Below are 24578 nucleotides of genomic sequence, written 5' to 3'. Positions count from 1 at the left end.
TCAACTTTATGTTATTATATAATTAGTCAACGAGTTAATGATGAAACATAAACTGCTGATGGAAGTTTACAGTGTGAGCTCTGCATGTTTTCAGCCTGCGACATCATCACCATCACATACATTCAGATAGTTATTTAAAGCCGCTCTGTCTGAGGAACATCTGATTGGTTGGTCAGTGTCCCCCGCTCTACCATCAATCGACTACAATCAATACACTGTCATCATGCTTTTTTTTTTTTTTGGACTGTTAACCACCTCTCTAAGTATCAGATTATTCATTTAACTGCTGGTTTAAGATTAAATCATAGATGTTTCTGTTGCTCTTGAAGCCGTACAAACGTATGAAGTTAAACATTCATGCCATGATCCATCAGAGCTCAGGGCCTCATTTATAAACATTACTCTTTACACTGTTGCATAATTATTAATAATACAAATGAAACAATCTATAATCAATCAGGGGCGTAATTTAGGACACGACACGTTATAAAGGAGGCCTCTGATCTACATTTAGCAAATGCACCGTGTTTGATTCTCCGAGCGATGGCGGTCTGTTGTGACGGTCTCCCGCTGGTGCTCCTGCAGGAGGGGCGGGCAGGCGGGCAGGTGGGTGGGTGGTGCTTGTCATTGCAGGTGGGGGTGGTAGGCATGCTTTGAGTTGTTTATGGTCTGTCTGCAAGAAGAGAAAACATCTAAATCAGGGGTGTCAATGTCAAACATGCGGCCCGCGGGCCAAAACTGGCCCGGCAGAGGGTTCAATCCGGCCCTCAGGATGAATTTGCCAACTGTGAAAATTACATAGAAGACATACTGTAAGAGGCATAATATTGTTGAAATTGCACATTTAATCAAGAAATGTCAAGTTGGTTTGTAAAAGAATAGTTCATTAACTGTAAACATCTTAATAATGCACTAAAACAAAGGGAACAATTCAATGTTCTTTTTATTTATATGGTATCATGCTATTATTTTACTGGTCCGGCCCACTTCAGATCAGATTGCGCTGTTTGTGGCCCCTGAACTAAAATGAGTTTGACACCCCTGATCTAAATGGTTTAATTATTTAAAAAATAAACAGTTTTATAGTCATTTACAGCAGGAAATTGAACTTACAGGGTTCAGTGGTGGCTTTTTCTAGTGGGCGACTCCAGCTCTGATGCAGATGGGGGACGACAGTGACGGATGGTGGCCTGGACGGATCGGCTTGGCTGAGACACACACAAAAAAAACAAAAAAACACCAAAATTCAAAGGTGGTCCTCTCACTCTGTCACAAAACACAGAAGGAAGAAAAGAAGCCAGTCTCACCAATCTGAGCCGAGTAGCCCCTCCTGGCCATGTTCTTGGCCCGCACCGCCTCCTTGATGCGGTCCACCTCCTGCTGGTAGCGCTTGCGGTCCCTCATGGCGTTCTCCTTGGCCTCCTTCAGGGCGTTCTCCAGAGCTTTGACCCGCTCCGCCGTGGCGCGCAGACGCTTCTCCAGCTTGGGCAGCTCGCAGCGGAGGTCTGCGTTGTCTCGAACCAGCTGAGGAAGAAAAAGAAGATTCATTAAGACTAAGTAACACTGATGCTTCTGCAGGTTTCACTGATGTTTGGATGTTTCCTCCTCTACCTGCTTGTGGACTTTGGTCAGCTGCTCCAGGTTGTTCTCCAGGAAGGAGATCTTCTGTTTCTGGGCAACGTTACCAAGTCCCTCCTCACAGTCCAGCTCTGCACTCTGGGAAACACACATGGACATTTGCACGTGATAGATGGGAGTGTTAAAGTGTCTTGTTTTATTTTGAAAGGTGAGCTTTTATTTTGTTAGCTGAAAAGGAAGCAGTGTCTGTCACTGACTGTTTTGGTGGCACATGGAAAAGAAAAGCAATCATGGTGTTTTTAACTGTAATATCTATTCTGTGATATGTATGCTGAAAGAAATGTGTTGTTATTTCTTACAACAATCTTTAAAGGACTATTCCAACTACTTTTATGTATTATATCCTTGCTTTTGCTACAGTTTCACCTTTTTCCTCATTAAAAGCCTCCCAATTACAACACAAGTCTGTTCCTTGGAGGTGTAGTGAGGAAAAGGTTTAGCTTGCTGTTTGAATTCAGTCGAGAACAGTACAGTGTCATTTACAGAGGAAGAAAGGGAGGTGATGTACCTTTTTGACCCGTGTGGTGAGGTCCTGGATGAAGAGTTTGCGGAGGTTGTGCAGAGTCTGCAGCTCTTTGGCCTGAGGGAGCGAGAAGAAATAAAACAAATCATTAGGTTTCAATCACGATAATGAATGAAACCAATGTTGGAGATAATGAAATCATAAACTTTACAGACTTATAATGATGTCTTTTTATTTTATTTCATTTTTTATCTTGTATTCTTTCACAGTTTAATTTGATAGCCTTGTTATTTTGTTTATTTTAGCATTTTACAACTGCTGCTGACATCAGTCATTTCATGAATTATTAATGCTACTAAAAGATTAAAGGTCCAGTGTGTAAAATGAGGGGAAAACAGTGACATCTAGCATTTCCATTCCATTATTTATCTATTAAATAATTCTATTGTTTATTTATGAATGTGAAACTCTTGAAACGTGCTCTCTGATTGGCTGGATTTCCATTCCGTACAAACATGGGAGCGCAAGATGGCGACACTCTCTAAGCAAGACCCTTGCTATTAAAACAGGGTTCCTACGCAAGTGTGGAAAGTATGGAATTTGAATTTATACATTTCCAGGTTTGTAAAAGTATGGAAAATGGAAACTATTGTATGGAAATATATTTATTTTATTAATCTTATCTTGGTTTGGTCTTATCTGAAGTTATTTGGGTTAATTATTTTGTATCTAGCTACAATCTCTTGGAAGTTATTTGGTTGCATAATGGCAGACCCATTCAGAATAATGAAAACAAATGATAAATTGTTTTCTATTTACTTAAAATTCACAAATTATTAGATTTTTTTTTTACCGAGAAGTCTGGAAATTAGGGTCTGGAAAAAGTATGGAATTTGGAAATTTCAAATGTGTAGGAACCCTGTTAAAAGAAGAATTATAAGGCTATGAAAACCAAACGGATTTTATTTTATAGCGATTATACACTTATACAAATATATTCATTGGTAGTATGTTCAGATTTTGCCAATAAACTTTGACAAATATTACACACTGGACCTTTAAATAGCCACATGAACAGGACTGGCTGGTCTGGACTCACCACAGTCTCTTCCAGCCCCTTCAGATCCTCTCTGGCCTGTTCCCTCTGTTCGTTCAGGACGCTGCACAAGAAAAACACACAATAACACACACACTCTAACACACCGACACAGTTCAGTGTGTGTGTGTGTGTGTGTGTGTGTGTGCGTGCTGCGTCTCATTCCTTCACACATACATGAGGCTCTGCAGCTTGGAGTCCTTCTCCTGCTCCTCGGCCTTCAGCTTGTCGTAGTCTGACATGAGTCTCCCCTGCTCCAGCAGCAGACCCTGGTTCAGGCTGAGAGGAGGAAACAAGACGCACAAATAAAAAATAAAACACTGGGGAGGTTTATGCTGCATTCAAGACAACTCGGAAGTCGGGAAAAAAACGAGCTCCGGGAACTCGGGTATCATATCAGAGCTCCGACTTTCCGACTTGACGTCACGACAACATTAAAACATGGCGGCCCTCGTCTTAAACGGTTAGAATTTAGACATTTTAATTTATTTGTTGAGGTTTTAATGCATATTTTTGTGTATTATTGCAGTAGCCTTTATGAAATACGTTTATATTAAAGGGACAACGAGGAGTTTTAGAAAAGCGAAGTGTTTTCACACTACATTTATGAGCCTCAGAGTCAGAGGTTGGAAGACGATCACATACCGTCGTAGTTCCCACCATAAACGGCGATACGGCTGCGTTATTCTCATGACTCGCCACGAAACCGAAAGTAAAGAAACGCTGGTCGGCTCGCCCAGCGTTTCCACCACCACTAATAATAACAAAATAACCATAGAGACAAAACCATAGATTTATCTAAAATGGACCATTAACAAGTGGTAACGTAGATTCATCCACATTAATATGAGACTTTTTTATAACCAAATAGAAACTCCTCATTGTCCCTTTAAGCTGTGATTGTTGTATGGTGTGAAATTGTGTTCCTCGTATGTGACGGGAATAACGTTTAACTGTTATCAAGGCTGTAACATTATATGTGCACTCATCTGCAGCGTCTCCTCTCCTCCAAAATAAACATCATTTACTGCTGCATTTATTTTTCGTATTCAGCGATGAGCCACAACAATACGCCAAACTTCCTTCAGGTATCCATGTTTTTTTTCTCCCGAGTTCCTGCAGCGTGAACGCAATGATGTCGGAAGTTGTACATTTTCGAGTTGGGAATCCCGACCTCCGAGTTGTTATGAACGCAGCATTAGTCCGGTGTGTGTGTGTGTGTGTGTGTGTGTGTGTGTGTGTGAAAATGTGTGTGTGTGTCCTCACTCTGTCAGCTCGTCCAGCATCCTCTGCTTGTCTTCGATCTCGTCTCGGAGGCGGCTGAGCTGCTTCTGGTGAGCCTCCCTGTGGTTCTCCAGCTGCTCCTCCAGAGATTTCTGGAAGAGGACCAACAGAAGCTGGGTTTCCATCCAAATGTATCCAATTTAATTTGTGAAAATGCGCAAAAAGCAAATGCGAATTTATGACAGTTTCCATTCATTAGTGTTTTGCGATTAGGAGGAGTGCGCCATGAGATTACGTCATAAGACAGCGTGAATGTATCCAACAGTTGACACTCAGCTGACACTCAACATCATGGACAATTTACGTACTTTCCGGACTATAGACGCACCTGTATAAGCCGCACCAGCTACATTTAAAAGGAAAATACTGTACATATAGGCCGCACTGGAATATAAGCTGCAGGTTTTCATGTTGTAACATGAGATATTTACACAGAAAGACAGTAGGAACTGTGACAGTCCGCTCGCTTTTCTGCTGTTCTGGTTACGCTCCTCTCGCCCATGTGCATCTGTTGACAACAAAGCCGGCGAAAAATCTATAAATAGAGCGGTGGATAACGTTACATAACGATGTTACGGCATGTGATTGTGTAGTCTTAACCGTCATAGACAAAAGGTTATGGGTTACGGAGCATGTTGTTTCTATCTGTTTCCATAACAAAAAGTCGCATTTTCATTTAATCGATACGCTGACAAATCCACCCCCCCAAAGCGTAAAAACTTTTATGCCCATTTACTGCCTTTTGTCGAATTTCTGGCATTTCCATTCAAGTATTTATTCGCAATTTTTGAAAATGCGAATAAAAAAAGGTGGATGGAACCGCAACTACACACACACACACACACAGAGTCAGAGACACGGCCGACACAACGTTGTCTACAGGCTGTGGTGTTTCCAGCCAGGTCACCTTGATCTCCTCTCCTCCGTCCAGTCTGCTGATGTCCTCCTTCTCCCTCTCCAGCCCCAGCATCTCGTGTCTCTTCTCTAAGAAACAACACAGACATGATGAGCTCCTACTGCTTCTTTTCATGTGTTTCCATGTCATTTAAACCCACCCAGCCCCCTCCCAGATGACTGACCCTGGGCCTGTAGTTTGGCCAGCTCCTCGGTCAGAGCGTCCTGACTCTCCTCCAGCTGCCTCTTCTTCTGCTCCATGTTCTGCATGTAGTCGGTCAGAGACTTGATCTTGGCCTGGTGCTGGGAGCAGAGACCACGGACCGTTTAGTTTTACCATTTTATATGTGAAAAGAGACACCTGGCTGTTACTAAGGTGACAGTTTATATATATTTAGGTGTGGGTGTATATTTACATGTACATATGTGTGCATGTGACCGTATAGGAGTATATGGGTTGGCTGAATATGAATGTATAAAGGTCTGCATATGCGTGTGTGAAGGTTTCTAATAGATTTCTATATTTTAATACATATACATACTGTCTATGAATACGAATATGAATTACTTTATTAATCTCCAAAGGGAAATTAATTTGTCTGTCAGCTCATCCACTATTTGCAGAAGAATAAAAAAAAGCCTGATATATATTTATACACTTTATACATAATAATGACAATAATTATTAGGGGATAATATGATAAAAAGGACAACTATTTACTCCCTTTCGAGCATGTTAAAGGGATCATTTATCATCTCCCAGTGGCTTCATGAGATTTGCTGCGAGGTGTTCTTCTGTGTTTACATCACACATCCAATGGTTTACAACGACGAACCAACATCTCGCAGCAAAAACAGAGCCACAGGGAGCTACTACTACTACAAGACTAAAAACAGAGATCAAATTAATTTTTTCTGAACAACTTTTCCATGTGGCCGCTTCAGGACACTTGGGTCAGTACAGACGAGCAGTATGGAGGTATCTGGATGTTTCCTAGTGTGTGATTTGGACGATTCAAAAGTGAACTCTATCTGCCGCGTTTATATGAAAATCCTAAAGTCCTCCAAACCCTTCCTTGGCATGATGGTGAGTAGAAAATTGGTGAATTATTGATTTTGGGTGAAGTATCCCTTTAAAATTGTTGATGAATTGAATATAATTTATTAATTTGATTTGTTTTCTGTTACAATTTTTGTTGTTGTTTGCTCTGTCTTCTGTCAGTCTCTTTTTATACCTTACATGTTCTAAATAAAGGCTTAATTAATAAATGAATAAATAAAAGAAGCCGTTACCTGGGAGATGAGCAGCTGACAGGACGCCAGCTCCTTCTCATTGGCCTGGATCTTCCTGTGGGCGTCGGCCTGAGCGCTCTCCAGCTGCTTGCTGCGGTTGACCAGCGACTTCACCTCCGACTTCATCTTGCTGACGTAGAGGCGAGCCACGGTGAACTCCTCCTCCACCGCCGAGCCGTTGCCCTTCGTCTCCGAGGACTGAGGGGACGAAGGGGACCAGGGACGGTGCAGGGCCGTTGTATAGGGGAGAAAGGTGATGATAATTCTAGGGGCCCAGCGCCCAGTGGGGCCCATAAAAAACCCCAGTAGTCTAATCTTTGTATGACTGAATTATTCTGCATAAGACCCTGACTAATACTCATAGTACACTGTAAAAACTCAACATCTTTCTAAGAATATTTGTCTTATTTCTTGTCAAAATGTCTCATTTCTAGTCAAAACTAATCTCTTTCCACTTAAAATAAGACTCATAATCTAAAAATTAACTTGTTTTTAGATCATTTTCACTTAAATTCACAATAAATAGAAAAATCTGCCAGTGAAAGTAAGTTTTTTGTGCTTGTAATAAGAAAAACTTGCTCCACTATCAGATTTTTTCTACTTATTCCAAGTGAAAATCTGCTTGAAAGAAGTAAAAAGTGTCTAAAAACAAGCTACTTTTAATATGATGTGTCTTATTTTAAGTATAATGAGATTTGTTTTGACTAGAAATGACATTTTGACTAGAAATAAGACAAATATTCTTGGTAAGATACTTGAGTTTTTGCAGTGTAATGCTGCATTAGCATCAAAACAAAGAAGGCTAAATAAAAAACGATAATACATACGTAGTCTAAGAAAAAAAAAGGAAAAGTTAGGGGGAGGGGCCCACTTTAGTATTCTTTAAGGGGGCCCAGAATTCCTAGCAACGGCCCTGCACGGGTGTCTGTGTGTGTGTGTGTGTGTGTGTGTGTGTGTGTGTCCATCCTCACCGTGGTGGTCTTGACGTCGCTGGTGCCGATGATGGCGCCGATGTCGTTGAGGTCTCGGAGCAGCTGGTTCAGGACCTCGGAGGCTCTCTTCCTCTGCAGCCCGGTGAGCTCCTGCAGCTGGCTCAGCTCCCTCTGCACCGCCGACAGCTTCGTCTGCACACACACACACACACACACACACACACACACACACACACACACACACATGCAATCGAAAAAACCCAGGTTAGAACATATATAACTCCTGAAAAACTCAATAAATTCAATTCTACTACTCCTATTCTACTATTCTACTCCCTGATAGTTTGTATAAAATGCAGAACAGAACACAATTTCCACCATAATCTATGAATAAAAAATAAATAAAAATCCCTGTATGCCCAGAGATCTGCATCCTCAGACTGATACCAGAAACACTGGCCCTGAGAACACATGAGAGTAGCTGCTTAAAGGGGACATACTATGGAAATATCACTTCATTTTTTGAAGGCTCTTTAACACATTTGGGTGTTTGTCTTGCCTTCCAGCCCCAAAATGTGAGAATTGACAAAAAAAATCAGTAATTTTCAGGCTCCCTAGGTCGAAATCCAGGTGGTTTTACGAGCTGACAGTGATGTAACTAGGTTTTGAATTTGCATAATGCATAATGATGTTTGATCCTTGGGGTATTTGGACCGAAGCATGTCACAGACATATTTTAATTTGTGGAAAGGGGACAGAATATGTCTCCTTTAAGCTCTGCGACTGCGTGGAAGAGAGAACACATGTGAAACGTCTTGTTGCCAGACATTGGAAAAGTGTTAAGTGTTCTACTTTAAACATGTGGATTAATGAACTTTCTTCTTGCTTATCGACTGAAAGACTTAAATATATACAATCAAACAAGAAAAGTCTTATTTTTCATAACATGTGGGATTCATTTATCATATTTTTGGAATCAAGACCTGATATCCAAGTAAGACTGTACCCTTTTAATTTTATTCATGTTTTATTTAGGTATTATTTATTTCTGTTTGCTTTTTTAAATTTTACATCCATAAATATTCTCTTGTATATGTATACTTTAGTTTTCTCCTATTTATTTCAGTTGGATATTTATATATCCACTTTCACCAGATGATATGCAGGTGTGCTGTACATATTGTAGCCATAGATACAGTATATGAATGTATATAAGTCATTTTCCTTATTTTCATTTTCATATGATAGTTTTCTTAGACTGGTGGCTCTGAGTTCAGGGTTGGGTGGAGGGAGGAAAGTTGTCTAGAGACTTGAAATGTCACAAATTATTTTTGGATGAATGATGCACCAGGTTCAAAAATCAATAAAGATATGTGTTAAAAATAAAAGATAAAAACCCCACAGGGCTCGCGTTGCCCTTGACTGTACCTTAAGATCCAACATTAATGACATGCATGTCCAACTTGACTGGCTGAAAGTAGATGCAAGGTTAAAATCATCACTAATCTCCTTTGTGAGAGACATTTATTATTTTAAAATCCCTGATTGTCTATATGAACAACGGGTCACATCTCTAAAACCCAGAGCAAGGTCAGTTTCAAAAAACAGGTAAAGAAACACCTAATGACAGCTCACAAAAGGTTGTAATGTACCCATAAATTATCTATTTCCTGTGTGTGTCGCTGTATCTGAGTGTGTGTTTTGACACTGTATATGTGATTTTATATACCGTATGTTGTCTATGTAAATCTTTTGTTATGTTTGGATTGTGTATTTCTGAATTGTATTTTTATTTTTATCTTATTATTTTTATTGTTACACTGATCGGACCCCAGGAAGAATAGTTGATGTAAACTACATCAGCTAATGGGGATCCAAATCAAATCAAATCAGAATCCATATAGAGTAAAAGGTCTTCCATCCCACCGTCTTGTGCTGCAGCTCCTCGGTCAGCTGCAGGTTGGTCTGCTCCCTCTCCTCCACCTCCAGACTCTTGCGGTCGTAGTTGACGGCCAGCTCCTCCAGCGCCTGCAGCACCTCCTTCACCTCCTCCTTGGCCAGCTCGTTCTCCGTCTGCAGGCGGCACAGCTCCTCCTGGATCTTCTCGTGGTCGCGCCGCGTGGACGCCAGCAGCTCCTCCTGATCCAGCATCTGCTCCTTCAGCTTCTCTGCCAGCTGGCTCTGCTGGTTGATCTCATCGTCCTGCAGGAAATAGACAATAGTCAATTGATTTATCATTTCTAGAACTTTATGCGCTCTCATTATAGAGAGCCTAAGGAAGCAGGAAGTAACGGTCGCCATGGGACCTCAACTCTGAAAAACTCTCCATGCAAGCACTGCAAAAATTCAAAATCTTACCAAGAATATTTGTCTTAATTCTAGTCAAAATAAATCTCATTCTACTTAAAATAAGACTCATCACATTAAAAGCAGCTTGTTTTTAGACACTTTTTACTTCTTTCAAGCAAATTTTCACTTGAAATAAGTAGAAAAATCTGATAGTGGAGCAAGTTTTTCTTCCTTATTACAAGCACAAACAACTTGCTTTCACTGGCAGATTTTTCTACTTATTTCAAGTGAAAACTTGTTTGAAACAAGTGAAAATGATCTAAAAACAAGTTAATTTTTAGGTGATGAGTCTTAGTTTAAGTGGAAAGAGATTAGTTTTGACTAGAAATGAGACATTTTGACAAGAAATAAGACAAATATTCTTGGAAAGATGTTGAGTTTTTGCAGTGAGTGAACGGGAGTGAAAGTTTTATTTCGTGATCCGATTGAATTGCGTCATGAGAAAACAATATGACCTCTACCTGTTTAAAACATCACGTTTCATGAAGAGAAATCAGCAGTTTGTTGTAAAACTATTGTAGAATATCAGATCAGATCTGTAGTCCGTAGAGCGTCTTCACACTAAATACATTCTTCCGTTGCCGTTTTACAATAAACTGCTGATTTTTTCGGATGAAATGTGATGTTTTAAACAGGTAGAGGTCATATTTTTTTCTCATGGCGCAATTCAATCGGATGACAAAATAAAACTTTCACTCCCGTTCACTTACATGGAGACTTTTTCCGAGTTGAGGTCCCATAGACCAGAGCGGCATCTGAGAATGACTGATGCATCCTGGGTAATTTAGGGGCAGCGCCCGGCATTTTTACATTGCACTCAGTGGCTTTTCGTGTTTTGATGGAGCGTAGACTAACTAACAATCAATTTGAATGTTTTATTTTTTGTTTCTTTTGTAGCACTATGTCTCATAATTATTTTGACACCCTCTTTGAAACCCACCGTTCACGCTATCTTGAAAAATTACAATTAATTAATCTAGCGGTATGCTCCTTTAGCCTCCCACAGTGATCAATGACCCCACAAAGTGACCAGAAATGTCTGACCCAGACATCTACACGTATTTGGTGGAATCACCGGGGAGGTTTTGGCTCAGTGTTGTCTGTAAATAGCCTGTTAATAGACAACTTTTTGTTAGTTAGTTTGTGAAGCCAGTTAGGCTGAACTTTTCAATGGAGGGATGCCGGGTGCTGCCCCTAAATTACCCAGAATGCCTCAGTCATTCTCAGATGCTGTTCTGGTCTATGGCGACGTTACTTCCTGCTTCCGCTGAGGCTCTCTATAGGGAGGAGGAGTCTCACCTTGTCGTCCAGCTGTTTGTACAGGTTGGTGATGTCCTCCTCGTACTTGGTCCGATCCTCGCCGGACACCGGGACGCCTCCGACTCCTCCCACTCCTCCTCCTCCTCCTCCTCCTCCTCCTCCGGCCGGCAGCAGGTTGTCGATGACGGGAGTGTTGTCGCACGGCTCCACGTTCTTCTGGTCCTTGGTGCTCTGCTGTTCCTCCTCGGGAACGTTCTCCCCTGGAGAGAAAACACTGATCTGTGATCTGTGCTCATTCACTCCTCCATTCAACAGAGTACAGATACATCAGGTTTGTTTAATTGAAATTATCTCATCATGTTATCTATATCAGTGGTTCTCAACCTTTTCGGGGCACTGGGCCCCCCTTGCCCCCCCATAACTACGCAGGTGTGCAAACACAATTTGACAGAAATAGAAAAGGCCTTTTTCCTTGCATCATTGCATATTTACTAACAGTTCTGAAGGCAAATATGCAATTTCAAAAGTCGCTGTGCACTGAAAACTGCACATTAGTGAGTTTTACACCATCTTCCTGTGCGATATTTCACAATAAAAGTCCAATTCAATTAAGGAATGAATGGAGACTGTCCACTGAAACTCTAGGGCTGAAATGTTGAGTTTGTAGTAACGGTGTAATGCAGAAAATTTAAAGGGACAACGAGGAGTTTTGTTAAAGCGAAGTGTTTTCACACTACATTTATGAGCCTCCGCACCGTGAAATTCTTTTGACCGGCGCAAGACAAACTCATGTTTTCATTCATCAAGAATTAAAGTCAGAGGTTGGAAGACGATCACATACCGTCGTAGTTCCCACCATAAACGGCGATTTGGCGGCGTTATTCTCATGACTCGCCACGAAACCGAAAGTAAAGAAACGCTGGTCGGCTCGCCCAGCATTTCCACCACCACTAATAATAACAAAATAACCATAGAGACAAAACCATAGATTTATCTAAAATGGACCATTAACAAGTGGTAACGTAGATTCATCCACATTAATATGAGACTTTTTTATAACCAAATAGAAACTCCTCGTATCGTTGTCCCTTTAAAGACAAAACCATCAAAATGTAGCTTCTTTTTAAAATATGACCAGTTTCCCATTAAAACATATGGGAATGGAGAAAATGCTAATTAGCAGTTAGCAGTCCAGTCACTATTTTAGTTAAATGATGAATATCTGTAGAGGTGACTCAATAAAATTATATTTTATCGTTTTAAGTACCCTTTGCAATTACACCAAGTACCACCAGAGGTCCAAGTACTCCCGGTTGAGAAACGCTATATTAAATATTTCACCACGGGGACATAAAAGTGCAGAATCACCCATTAACAGTCAGATCCGATCAGTCAGAGTGTTCACAGCCGGTCGGTCTGACCTCAGCACAGAGAAAAACCCTGTTTCAATAACTATCGACGTTTTAATTGAGGTTTGCAAACAGCAAAAGGAGGAGATGGAGAAGAGGAAGGAGGCAGACAGAGGAGGTGAAGTGCTGCTCCTGTTAAATGACTCGGCATTAAGCCAACCGCTGACTCATGTCAACACTGCATCAGCATAATGTGTGTGTTTGTGTACGTGTGTGTGTATGTGTGTGTGTGTGTGTGAGGCTGCAGCGGAGCTAATTTGTTGCTAAGGAGTGGCCGGCGTCCTCATGGGAGCTGCAGAACGGAAAACAACAAGGTTTCTGTGGTCGCCGAGCAACAGAGAGGATGCTGCGCAGGAGGATACAGGACTGTTAGTCCAGTCATTTTATGAGAAAAGGTTAAACAAATTGCAACAGAAGCAAACTCAACTGATTTTGTATCCTCAGCATGTCCTGAATGAGGGAAAAAAAGCCCCGAAGAATCCCATTAGGGGAAAGTTTCGAAAAACACCCAAACATATCCCATTTATACGCATATAAAAAAATTTTTTTACCTTTAGATATCTCCATGAAAATTACTGAGTTGATTACTTACATTAAGACAAACAAAAAATGTATTACAAGTTTTTTGAAATTCTTTGTTAATATGAGCAAATTTGCATAAATTTGCATAAATTCCACCATTTTGACGGCACATGTATAAAGGTGCTGTGGTGGTACCGGCATGAAAACTGGAATGAGTTGACTCCATCGGTCAACCGACAAGTTGACCACTTTAAATTTCAAGATGACTGCAATTTTTCAAGACAGCCACATCCTTAGTAGAGCAGGTATGACATGCTCCGTCTCTATTAATGCTCATGGGCCTAAATTGGTTCCATTCCTTTTTTAACTGTAATATCATATTACAGTTAAAAAATGTCTTGTTCAGTCTTGTTAACATATTATATGTTAACAAGATTGAACAAGACATTTTCACCTACTCTACTCAATGTTTAGATCAGGTGTTGTACTTATGCAAATTAGCCATACGTAATTGGATTATGCACTGTTGGCTCATGTCATACCTGCTCTACTAAGGATGTGGCTGTCTTGAAAAGTTGCAGACATCTTGAAATTTAAAGTGGTCAACTTGTCGGTTGACCGATGGAGTCAACTCATTCCAGTTTTCATGCCGCTACCACCACAGCACCTTTATACATGTGCCGTCAAAACGGTGTAATTTATGCAAATTTATACACATTTATGCAAATTTGCTCATGTTAACAAAGAATTTCAAAAAACTTGTAATACATTTTTTGTTTGTCTTAATGTAAGTAATCAACTCAGTAATTTTCATGGAGATATCTAAAGGTTAAAAATTTTACCCTATACACGTGAAAAAAATTTTTTATATGCGTATAAATGGGATATGTTTGGGTGTTTTTCGAAACTTTCCCCTAATGGGATTCTTCGGGGCTTTTTTTCCCTCATTCAGGACATTCTGAGGATACAAAATCAGTTGAGTTTGCTTCTGTTGCAATTTGTTTAACGTTGACCCCTTTTTTGGCCTAAAATTACTGGACTATGTGTGTGTGTGTGTGTGTGTGTGTGTGTGTGTGTGTGTGTGTGTGTGTGTGTGTGACGGACCGTTCCTCCAGCGGTTGAGCTCGGCCTCCAGCCTCTGGATGACGCTCTTCAGACCCTTGTTCTTCTCCTTCTCCTTCTCGTACTTCTTCTTCCACTCCTCCGCCGTCAGCTCCAGGTTCACACACACCGTGTTCTTGATGGTTTTGGCTCTGAACACAGAAACACACACACACACAGCTGTTTTAGTGCCCTGATTAGCCCCCTCGTCTGCACCTCACTCACATCTGATGAATTAAATTAACATTAGATTAGATTAAATATTCTAGGAGCATTAAAATTAATTCTTAACTCTTAATATGTGAGTTTAAGTAACGCAATCATTCTGTTTAATGACTTTCTTCTTCTTGCAGGTGTTTCCACAGCAACACATTTTCCTTCTGTGTTTTGTTATGCAACAAATCTGGAGCCAGTTTTGTGTTTTCTCAATAAAGATTCTTCGTTTTTTATCAATCAAATGCAAACTACAGCACAAACCCTCCTTTTACCCCTGGACGTTTCACATCCCACTGTCAAATGAAAGGTTGATTTTTGGTAAGGAGGTTTATCTTTGGGTAAACTCTGGATGTCCCGAGTTTCAGAATAAAAGTCAATTTTTTGGACCCGTAATGCATTTTAACCACACCCATAACCCTTCAAGTAGATAAAATCATTTTAACTAACAGATATCACCCTGAAACTTCCCAAGTTTATCACTCACATTAAGACAAATATTTTTTGTATTACAAGTTTTGTCAAATGTTATGTTTAAATGTGTAAATGAGGCAATATCTGATGAAATATGCGCTAATTTCCAGAACTGAAATCTGAACAATGGATAAAGCCACTTTCAAACTTCAAACTTTGTTTTATTTTGTTGACATATTATAGACAGAAGTTTTCACTGAGGGGATTTTGGATTTTATCTCTTTTTATCACTAAAATACTGTCACCAGCCATAAAGCCCATAGAGCCCCATAGAAATGTTGTGTTTTTGCATCAAAAACAACAGGCCGGGAAGGGGTTAAAAATGTTGAAACCCATTCCAAATGATTTTCATGTTTAGTCAAGACCCAGCCCTAATATTGTGTTGTCTAAATTTTGTCCAGGAGTCATGGATGTGGTACAAATTGAAGGATCATCTGAGTTAATGATGTGTTTTCTTTTCCTTTTCCTGTGTTTTTATGCAACAAATCTGGAGCCAGTTTCATGTTTGCTGAATAAAGATTCTTCGTTTTTTATCAATCAAATGCAAACTGCAGCACAGTTAAAGTGTGTGTGTGTGTGTGTGTGTGTGTGTTCTCTGCCCTCCACATCGTCCCTCTAATGAATCTCATTTCATTTCCTCCTCCGTGGAGGGCAGATGGCTCATCACTCATCTCCTCCTGCTGCTGCTGCTGCTGAGCCGCTGCCTTACGTAAGCAGTTTGATCTCAGACACTGTCTCTGGGTCTCTTCTCTCAGCAGCAGCAGCAGCACACACACACACAGACACACACACACACACTGGGTCGCACAACATCAACATCAACATCATCTCGTCTGTGGTGGAAACAGGGACGAGGTGTGGCCAGCGTTTACACAGCAGGAGAGACCGAGCCATCTGGCTGCTGGTCTCACTGACGTCAGCCTGACTGGACCTTCACACACACACACACACACACACACACACACACACATTGCCTGCTTTCAGGGCCGTTGTATAGGGGAGAAAGGTGATGATAATTCTAGGGGCCCAGCGCCCAGTGGGGCCCATAAAAAACCCCAGTAGTCTAATCTTTGTATGACTGATTTATTCTGCGTAAGACCCTGACTAATACTCATAGTACACTGTAAAAACTCAACATCTTTCTAAGAATATTTGTCTTATTTCTTGTCCAAATGTCTCATTTCTAGTAAAAACTAATCTCTTTTCCACTTAAAATAAGACTCATTACCTAAAAATTAACTTGTTTTTAGATAATTTTCACTTAAATTCACAATAAATAGAAAAATCTGCCAGTGAAAGTACGTTTTTTGTGTTTTTTGTAATAAGAAAAACTTGCTCCACTATCAGATTTTTTCTACTTATTCCAAGTGAAAATCTGCTTGAAAGGAGTAAAAAGTGTCTAAAAACAAGCCACTTTTAATGTGATGTGTCTTATTTTAATTATAATGAGATTTGTTTTGACTAGAAATGACATTTTGATTAGAAATAAGAGAAATATTCTTGGTAAGATACTTGAGTTTTTGCAGTGTAATGCTGCATTAGCATCAAAACAAAGTAGGCTAAATAAAAAATGATAATACATTTCGAGTCTAAGAAAAAAAAGTGGAAGAGTCAGGGGGGAGGGGCCCACTTTAGTGTTCTTTAAGGGGGCCCAGAATTCCTAGCAACGGCCCTGCCTGCTTTATTCCCGGGTACCTCTGTCCGAACATGAGCGTGGACTTGGTCTCGCACTCGTTGTAGACGGACGGCGAGCAGCAGATGATGATGGTGGTGCGGCAGTTTCCTCCCAGAGAGTCCTGCAGGATGCGAGTCATCTTGCTGTCTCTGTAGGGGACGTGGCTTTTCTGCAGAGTCACACTCACATCGTTACTTTAACAATAACACACAGCACTTAGTGACAAATACTGTCTGACTACGCACTTTGGAAATACACTACTCTTTTTTCTTTAGTGAATCTCTACTAGCACTGTAGGACATAATGATATTAGGACAGTGATAATTCACTTTAGTATCTCCTTTTTATTCTTTCTACTGTTGCATCATGTACTGTATTTATCAATAAATTAGAATATCATGGACATTTCCAGTAGTTCAAGTAGTTCAAAAAGGCCCCAACCAAGAACTGAGTGCATATAGATGGACATACTTTTCAGAAGGCCAACATTTCCATATTAAAAATGTTTTTTTTTAAAATCTAATCTTCATTAATTGTAAGCCATAATCATTATAATGAAAAGAAATGAAATAAATAAAGTCGTGAAACGTTGCATTCTGTGTGTGATGGATCTTCTTACCTTCTTTTTTCTACTAAAAGCGTAACTAGGGACGGGAGTTGGAAACTAGCATTAGCTATAATCTCTGTAAGCAGAACATGTTTGTAACAAGTGGAGGTGTTACTATGTTAACCTGCATTGTCCCTATCAAATAAACTAAATTAAATTATTTGTATTATCTATATAATGTGTTAGTTTCACTTTTCGAATTGAATTACTGACATAAATAGACTAATCCATGATATTCTAATTCGTTGAGATGCTCATATGACTTATATGATTTAGCTCCAGAGCTAAATCTGGCATATTTACAATAATTTTATTGTATGTTTATGAATATGCAGAGTCCCATTACAAATAAATTAGTAAATGAAAATGAAATGAGATGAGCGGACGGTGGTGAACTCACAGTTCCCTCGGCCAGAGCGGAGATGACGTTCCCCAGCGCAGACAGAGACTTGTTGATGTTCTTGGCCTCGTCCAGCACGGCTCCCTCTGCTCCCGTCTTACTCACCTGTTTGTTCACACGATAAAAAACAAACCGCTTCATCAATAAAACCTTAAAACATTAAGCTCATGAACAAACTCCAACACCTCAGACTCCGACCGACCTTCTCGCTGCCGGCCAGGTCGACCAGGTAGAGCTTCCCCGACAGCTTCTTCTCCGTCTCGATGTTCTCCTGCTTGATGTTGATGAGGAAGATGCTGTGGCTGCGAGAGCTGTGCTCGTTCATGTCTGGAGAAGTGGACGATAGACAGGGCCGTTGTATAGGGGAGAAAGGTGATGATAACTCTAGGGGCCCAGCGCCCAGTGGGGCCCATAAAAAACCCCAGTAGTCTAATCTTTGTATGACTGAATTATTCTGCGTAAGACCCTGACTAATACTCATAGTACACTGTAAAAACTCAACATCTTTCCAAGAATATTTGTCTTATTTCTTGTCCAAATGTCGCATTTCTAGTCAAAACTAATCTCTTTCCACTTAAAATAAGACTCATCACCTAAAAATTAACTTGTTTTTAGATCATTTTCACTTGTTTCAAACACATTTTCACTTGAAATAAGTAGAAAAATCTGCCAGTGAAAGTAAGTTTTTTGTGCTTGTAATAAGGAAGAAAAACTTGTTCCATTATCAGATTTTTTCTACTTATTCCAAGTGAAAATCTGCTTGAAAGAAGTAAAAAGTGTCTAAAAACAAGCTACTTTTAATATGATGTGTCTTATTTTAAGTATAATGATATTTGTTTTGACTAGAAATGACATTTTGACTAGAAATAAGACAAATATTCTTGCTAAGATACTTGAGTTTTTGCAGTGTAATGCTGCATTAGCATCAAAACAAAGAAGGCTAAATAATAAATGATAATACATACGTAGTCTAAGAAAAAAAAAGGAAAAGTTAGGGGGAGGGGCCCACTTTCGTATTCTTTAAGGGGGCCCAGAATTCCTAGCAACGGCCCTGACGATAGAGGAGATAAAAACTCTTAAAAATGATGTCAAATACGTACTGGTCACTGCGACGTGCCGATTGGCTTTGCCCTCATCGATGACGTCCATCACCTCCTCTGGGCTGGACACAAAGCGCTCGGTGCAGCCCTGAGACAGAGAGAGACAAGTCAGATCTTATTGCTCCTGCTTTTATTCTGACATGTTGAATCATATGTGAGGTTCACCCACCTTGACGTAGGGCACTCTGTTTTTGTCTTCATGCACAGAGAGGTTCGTCTTGGACACTTTAAATAAACAGAGCAAAGACATTTATTTATAACACAAAACGTTCTAACTAAACAGTCGACTTTATCCTCCCTGCTGCACACACACACACACACACACACTCACCATCCAGCAGGTCTCTGATCTTGTCCAAGTAGATTTCAAAATAAGAGACCTGCACAGAGAAACACATCAGCATCAGCATCTGCTTCAGGATTGACTTTAAGATCCTTTTAATGGTTTTTACAGCTCTTAATGGTCTCGGTCCCAGTTACCGATCTGATTTGCTTTTAACATATGAACCCTCTAGAACTCCCAGGTCTTCAGGCAGCGGCCTTTTAATTATTCCAAAAGTTGCGAACAAACTTGAGGACTTGAGGAGGGCAGAGAATCTGGACATTTTTAAAAGCAAACTGAAGACCTACCTTTTTAGCCTTGCTTTTAACTGATTCGTACTATTTCTATTATTCTGAAACATGCATTTAATTTAATTTATCTTATTTATTTGTTTACTATTATTATCTTTTTTATTCTATTTTAATTCATCCATTCTTTTCTCTATTTTATCCCACTACACCTGCCTATTTTACTTCATTTTACCTAGTGTCTTTCTCGTCTTCTCTTTTTATCTATTTTATCTCATTTGATCTAGTATCTCTCTTATCTTCTCATTCTATCTATTTTACTCCATTTTACCTACTGTAGTGTCTTTCTCCTCTTCTCAATTTTATTTATTTTACTTCATTTTATCTAGTGTTTTCCCCACTGCAAATGAGTGAGTATTAGATAGCGTTTCCCCGATAAAATCCAATGTTCTAAAATTATTGTGTGAATGTGTATGTGTTTGCGAATTTATGTATGTCTCCCAATATGTGTTCCCTATATTGCTTGTTTTTAACATGTGAAGCACTTTGAGCTGCCATGGGCATGAAAAGTGCTGTACAAATAAAGCCTGATTGATTGATTGAAACATGAGAAATGTTTTTTTTTCCTACCTTGATGTGAAACTCCAGGTTCTCGTCCATGGAGTAGATGTGGTCGAAGATGTCGTGGGAGATGCGCGGGATGATCCCCATCAGCTGGGGGTCGTGCAGTTTGCCCTGGACACACAAAACGATGGGTGGGTGTGTGATTGTGGAGTTGGGTGAAACTTTTTTTTTGAAAGTGAATTTGAAAGCTGGGTGCAAAGGTTCAAACGGTGGAATTAAAATAAACATCCTCATCACAGATCAGATCAGAATTAAAGCGCGGCTGTGGATTAGTCTCTGATCTCTGAGACGCCGTCTGTTGTGCAAAGTGTTTCTGCTTCATCTGGAGATTCAGACTCGCTGCCGCGCGGGAATCGAACCCCCTTCCCAAAACAATCTGCTCCGTCAGTCCTTTGTATGGATTTAGTGTTTGGAATAAGCCTGTTACACAACGGCTGCTGATAATCTGCTGACTGCAGACAGATGCTGAAGTAAAGGTCACTGCCGCTCTCCGCTCATCGATCTATCGGCCGATCGATTGGAGTATTAGCTGATATGTGATCTTTTTGTTTTTAAAACGCTGCTTTTGGATTGGACGAGTCTCTCACCTCCATGGTGTGTGTCTTCCCCGAGGACGTCTGTCCGTAGGCGAAGATGGTCCCGTTGTATCCGCCCAGCACATCTGGAATCACACACATGACTTTATATTTCTACCTCTTCTATTGATACCAGCACTACAATAATGAAAATAGGACTAATAACAGGATCAATAAGATGGTGAAGAAGATAAACTAATCCATCATGAAGCTGCAGAGCTGAGACGGATTACATCTGATGTACAGTAGATTAACGTTACATAAGGACAACGGTCCAACCTTTGACGATCTGCTTGGCGCACTGGTCGTACACCTGCTCCTGCGCCGTGTTGGGAGGCAGCACGCGGTCGAACACGTACGGTTTACCCTGTCACACACACAAACACACACACATGTTCACACAGCATCATTAAAATGCAGAAGAACTATCAGCTGGTTAAAACCAGATCCCAGCTACATAATGTATGGATTCAGAAAAGATGCTATATTTACCAGATGGAAAACTGTCATCCTATGGAGTCTGATTGATTTTCATGTTTAGATTTTCTTCTCTCTCTTCTCCTTCTTATAATTGTTACTGTTTTCTATGTATTATTATTGTATCTTATCATAATATACTGTATGTATATATATAGATATATACACACAGCTCTGGAAAAAATGAAGAGACCACTCCCAAAATGATCAGTTTCTCTGGTTTTACTATTTATAGGTATGTGTTAGAGTAAAATAAAATAAAATTTTCTTTGTTTTATTCACTACCAACAATATTTCTCCCAAAATTGAAAAAAAAATATTGTCATTTAGAGCTTTTATTGGCTAATGACTAAACTAGTCTAAATAACAAAAATATCAAGTCTTTTCAGACCTTGAATAATAATAATAATAATGCAAAGAAAACATGTTCATATAAGAAAAGAATGACTGTCATACATGTAGAGATGCTTTTAAGAAACATTTTGTGAAAGTGGTCTCTTAATTTTTTTCCAGAGCTGTATATATAGAGAGAGATTTATTTTTTATTTTTTCTCTGTCTCTCTTCTCCTTCTCAATCTCTAAATGTATGTAATAATTGTTACTGTTTTCTATTTATTATTATTTTATCTTATATACTGTATATACATATTAAAATGTATATGTTATGTGTTGTGCATTTCTACTGTTTTCTTACACGATTCTTGAATATAAGTGTAAAGATTCTTTTAAATTTGTATGTGTGTGTTTGTTTGTCTTTTTAAATGGACCTTAAGTCTAATAATAATAAAAAGTCTATCTATTATGTGCAGCTGTAAAAAGGGAAAACATGTAAATGAAAGGAAATGTATGTGTATGTATGTTGCTGTTGAGAAAAAAGGAAGTGTGGTGCATGATATTAGAGCGATATAAGACAAAGTTATGTGTAAATATCAATGCTTTTCATTGATATTCCTGCTCTGTGCACTGACTCCGCAGCTGTAAACGCTCCAACAACTTCCAGGATGTGTCAGTGTGAACATCCATCACTCCTCTCTCCGACCACTGACTCCGTGTCTCAGGGGGGGAAACGTCGCTGCAGAGAAAAGCAGCTCTCAGCACTTGGCCCTCTTTCTCTCTCTTTCTCTTTCTCTCTCTTTGAACCCCCCCACCCCACCCCTCAAAACCAAAACCAAGCTGACACCGTCAATATCAGAGCACACGGCTTCTGTAATGTGTTTCTGCTGATTGATGATGGCACAAGGAGGTGAGAACACAACATCTAGGAACGAACACCAACAACAAGGCATAGAAACTGACTGTTTCTTATTGGATATATAGAAATAAAAGTGGATGAGCTCCAGGTGATGAAGCGATTTTGTGAAAAACACACAGAATCTGAAACTGTGTCTGTGTCTCCACCCACCTGGGCTCCCACGGGCTGAAAAACCAACAAATCCAAACCAAATCTTTATCCAGTTAACTGTGGCTAAGCTCAGTATTGATGCAGCTGAGCCTCCCCTGACTTCCTGGGGCCTCCTGCATCAGCACATTCACATGGTGAGTCAGTGTGAGTGTGACCTCTGACCCCTGTGAACCATCACACCCTCAGCATCAAACCTGAGCTTTTACAGCTTTCTTTCTATCTTACACACTTAGAATCTCTAATAGAGGGTTTAACATGAACATTTTTGATATTTAATCATATAAAAAGTCAAAAATCTCTTCCGAACTCACCTGTTTCTGACTTATCTACATTAAATTTAGTCATAAATGAACATTTTTGATATTTAATCGTATAAAAAGTCAAAAATCTCTTCCGGAATCGCCTGTTTCTGACTTATCTACATGAAATTTAGACATAAACATGTAAAAATGTCAGTTTTCGCAGGTTTCTATGATAAAAGTGATGTAAACGCTGCAGGAGCTGTGAGTCAGAGTCGCTGCAGTGGATCTAAAGACAAAACCAGCCTCAGATCTTTATTGTGTTTGATGGAACAGTTGGAGTTATTCTTAGCAGCAGCCTGTCGTGCTGTGGCTGAACCTGACTCTGACTCTGTTTCTAGTAGAGCTGAGTTTTGACAGGTGGCACTTGGAGCTTTATTTATCATCACATCACGTAAAAAAAAGAAAAAAATACTAACACACACACTAGTGGTGCAGTATGGTTTAAAATAAACTGAACACTACAGCTCGGCCTTACTGCGCACTTGGCACCAGGAGCCACCCTGCCACCCTGCAGAGCTCCACGGTGCTTTGTCCCTCCAACACACTGCAGTGTTTAGTGTTTGTGTCGGAGTGGGAGTGGGAGTGGGAGTGGGGGACTCACCGTGATCACCACCGTGTCGTCCTCCTTGAATTTGGGGATGTATTTGTCTCCTCTGTTGATCTCGGCCTCGTTGAGCGGCCTGAAGCGGCACATCACCCTCACCCCGCACTCCGCTGCGTCCGCCATGCTGCTGCTGCTGCTGCTGCTGCTGCTGCTGCTGATGGCACTCTTTACACTTGTTACACTGTTGACACTCTGGATGGAAACACAAACACACACACACAAGGTATAGAGGATGTGGAGGTGGTGTGCGGGGCCTTGAGGATCGTCGCTACGTCCCTGCAGCTCAGTCAGTCAGTCCCGGTTCAGAGTTCACTTCGCTTGAGATTACAACACAGTCAGATCATTATTGTGGACCGGGCCGCTCCCCTCGGCTAGGGGCTCGAACCTGCTCTGTGTGGCTTAGTGCAAGCTCAGAAACCTCCGATTGCGCAGCGCGTCCTTCATCCCAGCAGAGAGACACCGGGTTTCCTCGGCTGCGCCATGGTCCGAACCCGGATCGACCGCAGCGCTGCGCGGAGCCAATGAACGCCGCTGATCCGAGTTTAGGCCTCCTTATCCGGACAATAAGAAGATGAAGATGAAGATGAAGAAGAGGCGTCGACGGGAGGAAGTAAAGGGCGTGTTCGTGCTGCTGGTTAGCGGTTCGCGCTGGCCGGTGTGCGGAGGGAGAGGATGCGCAGCAGCACAGAGTCACACAGCCGCCGCAGCGTCAACATGAGGCGCGCTCCCGGTGCGATGCGATGCCGCGGCGCGCTCCCGTTGCTTCCTGCATCAGCACCACCAGCAGCATCATCATCATCATCATCGCTGACTCGTGGACGCGCACACAAAAAAATAACTGCACTATTTAGAAACTAAACAGAATAAATGCATAATATTGAATATTACCGGCCCACGATGAGCACGTGAACGCACCACAGGGCTGATTAGAATCTAATAAATAAAATATTAAACATCAATGTGATACGATACGAGCTATAGATCCATTAACGGCAGCTCTGCTCTGGAGCTTTTGATCAGATCACATGATCCTCATCACTAAATGGGTTTTGAGAAAAAAAAATCAATTTCTAATGAGGATAAACGTAATTTCCGTGTAAAATAGCTAAATAAGAGCTTTAGACCAGCTATAATGGACTTTATGTTGTGTTTTATTTACATTTTAGGCTGAATATTCTTAAAATTTTCTTTTGATAGCCTATATTTATTTTTTTTGGTTAATATAATCTGTTTTTATTTCACATTCCAGGATTTTGTGAAGCATAATTAAACTTTAATCTTCATTTGTCCACTAGAGGGCAGAGCACAATAAGA

At 40.4% G+C, this 24578-nt stretch overlaps 1 protein-coding gene across 1 annotated transcript; it reads right to left on the bottom strand.

The window, feature by feature from the left end:
- LOC146990935 (kinesin heavy chain-like) lies at positions 1-23783 on the bottom strand. Its single transcript, XM_085801589.1, has 25 exons — positions 23262-23783; positions 20759-20846; positions 20492-20565; positions 19911-20015; positions 19042-19090; positions 18880-18935; positions 18711-18798; positions 17813-17937; positions 17611-17715; positions 16624-16772; positions 14245-14393; positions 11249-11469; positions 9527-9802; positions 7640-7792; positions 6669-6866; positions 5561-5678; positions 5389-5465; positions 4464-4573; positions 3375-3476; positions 3201-3261; positions 2147-2218; positions 1612-1716; positions 1308-1524; positions 1114-1208; positions 1-673 (listed from the first exon to the last, which is right to left on the bottom strand). The coding sequence occupies exons 1-24, from the start codon at positions 23385-23387 to the stop codon at positions 1135-1137; spliced, it is 2898 nt and encodes a 965-aa protein (XP_085657715.1). The 5' UTR covers positions 23388-23783; the 3' UTR covers positions 1-673; positions 1114-1134.
- Between the last annotated feature and the right edge of the window lie 795 nt (positions 23784-24578).

Source organism: Trachurus japonicus, chromosome 2, assembly GCF_045865225.1.
Source record: "Trachurus japonicus isolate A0001 chromosome 2, Traja_1.0".
NCBI classification, from domain to species: domain Eukaryota; kingdom Metazoa; phylum Chordata; class Actinopteri; order Carangiformes; family Carangidae; genus Trachurus; species Trachurus japonicus.
Note: the sequence above shows the minus strand (reverse complement) of the source record. Positions and strands in the feature narration are given on the sequence as shown.

Coding starts and splice junctions, on each gene's coding strand:
- LOC146990935 (XM_085801589.1), bottom strand. CDS start 23,387: ATGGCGGACGCAGCGGAGTGCGGGGTGAGGGTGATGTGCCGCTTCAGG. Junction 19,091..19,910: donor ACCTGGAGTTTCACATCAAG/GTAGGAAAAAAA, acceptor TTCTCTGTGCAG/GTCTCTTATTTTGAAATCTA. Junction 18,799..18,879: donor ACAGAGTGCCCTACGTCAAG/GTGGGTGAACCT, acceptor TCTCTGTCTCAG/GGCTGCACCGAGCGCTTTGT.